General features: G+C 38.1%; 1 protein-coding gene across 1 annotated transcript; it reads left to right on the top strand.

Annotated features, from left to right (window-relative positions):
* Nucleotides 1–374: 374 nt before the first annotated feature.
* On the top strand, nt 375–4,738 carry LOC115783604 (perlwapin-like). Its single transcript, XM_030734509.1, has 5 exons — nt 375–426; nt 1,696–1,833; nt 1,939–2,073; nt 4,370–4,507; nt 4,590–4,738. Exons 1-5 carry the CDS (start codon nt 375–377, stop codon nt 4,736–4,738), a joined length of 612 nt encoding a protein of 203 aa, XP_030590369.1.
* Nucleotides 4,739–5,543: the final 805 nt, after the last annotated feature.

The raw sequence follows: 5,543 nt of genomic DNA, 5'->3' as shown, positions 1-5,543 counted from the left end.
TTGGGTCGAACTCTGCCTGCCACAGAGCCCGCATACGACATTCTGCCTAATGATGAGTAGTTTTTATAAGGAATTTTTCCTCACTTTAGTTTAGTTTGGACTGCGCGTTACTTCATGCTTAAACACCACAAATATAATACAAACATGTTGTGTTTTGGGGTGGAACATCATGACACAGCACACTAGATTTTGTGTGCTGGTACTACTTTATCACAATCAGACAACCAAATCAGTCCAGCCAGACTGATCTGAAATCTAATGCACACTAAGCTGCGTGTGAGCTCATGCTGAAACAAAATGTAATGGTGCAAACTGTCTCATTAATTTGTCAAAATCCCTACCATCATAGTTCATGGATATGATGTGATATAGTGATGTTCCTTAGTCCCATTGTGGCAGAAGGATCATCTACAGCAGACAGAAAAAGTGAGCAAATGGCAGCAAGAATGTCTGGAACTGTGATACAAATGCTGAGCTAACAAAACCTGAAAGAAAAAAATAATTAAAATGTATGTATGTGGATTTGATCAAACTTAGAGCATTCATTTCTTATACTATTAATACTAATGTCACATAAACTACTTTAAGCTGAATTAAATTCTGGTAGGAGGTGATCAGAAACAAAGCATATTAACCCTATACACCCTATATACAACCCTGAATCATACTAAGAAGACTCCTCCTTGCCTACACCATAGTCTGGATTCATCTGAACCAGGGAAACAGAAAAAACTAACAAACAAACAAGGACACAAAGAACACAAGAGAGCAAGGGACACAATAAGAAAGTAACAATTAGCTCATAGAGTAAAAGAAAAAATGTCTTATTTCTAAAAACTTTTATAAATCTTGGGTACCAACAAGTCAACTTTGGGATAAAGTGGTGTTAATCTTTATGACCATGTGGTTGATGTCATACTGGATAATGAAGATAATGAAGACTGTCTAGTTGTGTTACTACGTGAACACAAGATGCATCATCAATTTGACAGCCAAAAACATAAAAAAACAGTGTGTCTGATATGACATCTTATCAGAAAGAATATAACTCTACATGCACAAGGATCCAGCATCATTTAACTGGTCTGCTCAGTCTGTGGTTGTGCTCATTCTTTTGAGTAAGAAGGGGAACATGGACAAACACTGGTCTACAGTTTGTGCATTGATTGTAGCATTTTGTGCATTAGTGCACTTTGGCACCGTTTTTTCTACATTGAGAGTTGTTCAGTTTTTAAGAGGTGAGTTCCTCTCATCTCAGATGTATTGACCTGACATTCTTCCTGCACACTGATTCTTTCTCATTGCATCTCATTTATCACAGCTGATCCATATTCCTCTCTGCTTTAATACCTCTTTCTCTGTGATTCTTCCAGATTCAAAAGAATGTCCATGGCACCCAAATGTTGCTCTATCACGTAAGGGGTGCAAGGACTGTCCTAAAGCCCACATATGCTGTGTCTATGATGGTGAAGATGTCTGTGTCTCTCCTGTTTCCAGTATGTGTTAAATTTCCATATATGTTTAATTTCTTTTTAAGAGGCTGTGTAGTAAATCTTTGGTTAAATCTACTCAGTGAAGAAAATGACAAGGATTCTAAAAACAAAGTTTCTTCATGTCAAACATATCAAAGTGAATATATTTACTACACTCTCTGATCAGAGCTCTTCGTCTATAATGATTTCTGTTTTCTTTCAGAAAAGCCAGGAGTGTGTCCTCGCAGGCACTGGGATGGCACTGGGTGTCATGAACTTTGCTCTAATGACAATGAATGCCCCAAAAATGAGAAGTGCTGCTCCACTGGATGTGGATACAAGTGCATGGCTCCAGTCCTAGGTGAGAATGAGCAAAATTACAGTCATCGAGATTTTGATTCATTTGCTGCAGTTCATGGTTTAATTGCTTTGGTTAGAGCTCTTTGTGTACACTGCTTACTTTCAGAAAAGCCAGGAGTTTGTCCTCGCCAGCCCTCGGACCACAAGCAGTGTGTTAAATCTTGCTCTAATGATGGTGACTGCCCTGATAATCAAAAGTGCTGCTCCAGTGGATGTGGACGTATGTGCATGGAGCCCTACATAGGTGAGATATAAACAAAGTGGCAAACGCTCCCTAAATATTTCCCATGTTTTTAAAGGTATTTTGTAACTAATTATATTTTTTACTTTGGTATATCTGTAAAGCCTGACCGCTGTCCTCTGCCTGAGGCCACCCCTGTGCGCTGAGTACTGCTATCATGATGGTCCGTGTCAAAGAGAGCAAAAGCACTGCAGCACAACCTGTGATCATGCCTGCAGTGAGCCCTGCTGATTAGAAAGTACCCAGTCACTCTATATTAAACATCTCAGCCTGCCCTTATCTTCAACACAGTTTTTTTTTCCTTTCTTTAATATGATAAAGACTTTCTGGTTCCAATAATAATCAATGCCTCTGCTTTGTTTCAAACTGCCAAATCTTGCTCTTTTTGTAATTTGTTCTTTTTTCTTATTTATAACAAGTTATCTTGCTCTGTTGTGAAAAACTACGAGTAGTTTATCTGTTCTATTTGTAATTAAATCGTTATATTATGATGTATTTTGTGTTTCTTCTTCATATTGAGGTTTAAACTGATTTGAATGCTGTGGAGTCACTCTACAAAACACTGAATCACAGAGATAACACATATTGTTCATGTGATGGCCAAATCAGCTCAGTCTCACAGCAGAGGGAGCTCGGCCAGACTGTTCTGAAATCGAATGCACGCTAGGCTGCGTGTGAGATCATGCAGAGTCCATCCCTACTATCATGGTTCATGGATATGATATCATATAGTGATGTTTCTTGGTCTCACAGAAGGATCATCTACAGCAGACAGAAGACAAGTAGCAGCAAACCTGGCTGTCTGTAACTGATACAAATGATGAGTCAACAAAACCTGAAAAAACTGAAATTAATTTTTTATCTTAATAATACTAATGTCACACAAACTATTTTAAGCTGAATTAAGCTCTGGTAGGAGGTGACCAGAAAGAAAGCATATCCATACAACCCTGAATGATACTAAGAAGACTCCTCCTTATCTAAAAGAACAGTCTGGTTCCATCTGAACTACAGAAACAGCAAAGACAAACACACTAGGACACTAATAACACAAGGAAGCAAGGAAAACAACAAGAAATTAAAAATGAGCTATTCAAGTAAAAGAAAAAATGTTTGATTTCAAAGACCTTTTATAAATCTTGGGTACCAACAAAGCATAGCAGTGTGAAAACAAAGTCAACTCTGGGATAAAGTGGTGTTAATCTTCTTTATGACCATATGGTTGATGTCATGCTGGATAATGAAGATAATAAGACTGTCTAGTTGTGTTACTAATATGTAAACACAAGATACATATTGTGATTTGAGCAACCATGAACATAAACAACAAAGTGTGTCTGATATGACACCTCATCAGAGAGAATATAACTCTACACGCACAAGAAAAAATACTTAAAATGTATGTTTGTGGATTTGATCAAACTTAGAGCATTCATTTCTTATAGTATTAATACTAATGTCACATAAACTACTTTAAGCTGAATTAAATTCTGGTAGGAGGTGATCAGAAACAAAGCATATCAACCCTATACACCCTATATACAACCCTGAATCATACTAAGAAGACTCCTCCTTGCCTACACCAAAGTCTGGATTCATCTGAACCAGGGAAACAGAAAAAACTAACAAACAAACAAGGACACAAAGAACACAAGAGAGCAAGGGACACAATAAGAAAGTAACAATTAGCTCATAGAGTAAAAGAAAAAATGTCTTATTTCTAAAAACTTTTATAAATCTTGGGTACCAACAAGTCAACTTTGGGATAAAGTGGTGTTAATCTTTATGACCATGTGGTTGATGTCATACTGGATAATGAAGATAATGAAGACTGTCTAGTTGTGTTACTACGTGAACACAAGATGCATTATCAATTTGACAGCCAAAAACATAAAAAAACAGTGTGTCTGATATGACATCTTATCAGAGAGAATATAACTCTACATGCACAAGGATCCAGCATCCTTTAACTGGCCTGCTCAGTCTGTGGTTGTGCTCATTCTTTTGAGCAGAAGGGGAACATGGACAAACACTGGCCTACTGTTTGTGCATTGATTGCAGCATTTTGTGCATTAGTGCACTTTGGCACCGTTTTTTCTGAAGACCCAACTACTGTCCTTTTAAGAGGTGAGTTCCTTATTTTGATGTGTTCAGATTAGAATCTGCTTTACAGATTAATTCATGAAATATGGATGTTTGTTTCATTAAGCAGCCAGTTTGGCAACCACAGAGCTTCATAACTCCTATCTCATGTACCATCTGATCCATATCCTTTTCTGTTTCACTGTCTCTTTCTCTGTGATGCTTCTGAAAGCAGAAAAATGTCCATGGAACCTCAATCTTGCTCTATCGCGTAAGGGGTGCAGGGACTGTCCTAGAGACCACATATGCTGTGTCTCTGATGGTGGAGAAATCTGTGTCCCTCCTGTTTCCTGTATGTGTCACAGTCTCAAGACATATTTTCTGCACTTTCTGGTCAGAGCTTTTTCTCTATAATGATTTATCTTTCCTTTCAGCAAAGCCAGGAGTGTGTCCTCATAGGATTTATGTCCATGCAAATTGTGTTGAAGATTGCTATTCTGACAGTGACTGCCCCAACAATGAGAAGTGCTGTCCCAACGGATGTGGACATGAGTGCATGCCTGCAGTCATTGGTGAGAGATGAACAAAATGAAAATAATCTATAGGATATCTGTTGCATTACATCATCTAAAACAGCCAGAAGAGTGAGTGAATTGCAAATGGTTTTCTAACTGCAAGCGCTTGTGCAGACTTGAGTAACTAAAAACAAAAAACACTAAGAAAAAAATAATTTCATATAGATTTATTTGGTACTGCAGGAAACTTGAGAGGGTAAGAAAATGTGGTTGGGGTGGTTAATGATTGGAAAAGTGGCTGTTTGAGTACTGATTAATGAAGACTTAGTGCAATATTCTTGGATCAGACTGCATAAGATTCGCCCGATATATCAGAAAAAGAGTGTAAATTTGACAGAAAAGTTTAATCCTCAGCATCTCCAGTTAACTGATTTCTTAGTCAGCAGGAAGATGGAGGTGCAGCTGCGTCCTTCAGGGAAACACAATCACAGCAAAAGAGAAAGTTAAGAATATGAAGTAATCTTCACTATATTAAGTCACAAGAAATGTCACTGAGTGGACAGGTAAAGAAGAAACACACAGCATTATAATTCTTAGCTTGTTTTCTGCAGCTGATCCCTTTTAATTTCTGCTTTCTGGTCTCAGCAGTCTCAAAGCAAAGTTTTTACCAGTCAAACACCATATTTACCACACTCTCTGGTTCGAGCTCTTTGTCTATAATTTCTCTTTCCTTTCAGAAAAGCCAGGAGTGTGTCCTCGCAGGTACTGGGACTTCATTGGGTGTGTTAAACTTTGCTCTAATGATGGTGACTGCCCCAAAAAAGAGAAGTGCTGCTCCACCGGATGTGGAAGCGCCTGCATGGCACCGAATAC

This window comes from Archocentrus centrarchus, chromosome 7 (assembly GCF_007364275.1).
Source record: "Archocentrus centrarchus isolate MPI-CPG fArcCen1 chromosome 7, fArcCen1, whole genome shotgun sequence".
NCBI classification, from domain to species: Eukaryota; Metazoa; Chordata; class Actinopteri; order Cichliformes; family Cichlidae; genus Archocentrus; species Archocentrus centrarchus.
Note: the sequence above shows the minus strand (reverse complement) of the source record. Positions and strands in the feature narration are given on the sequence as shown.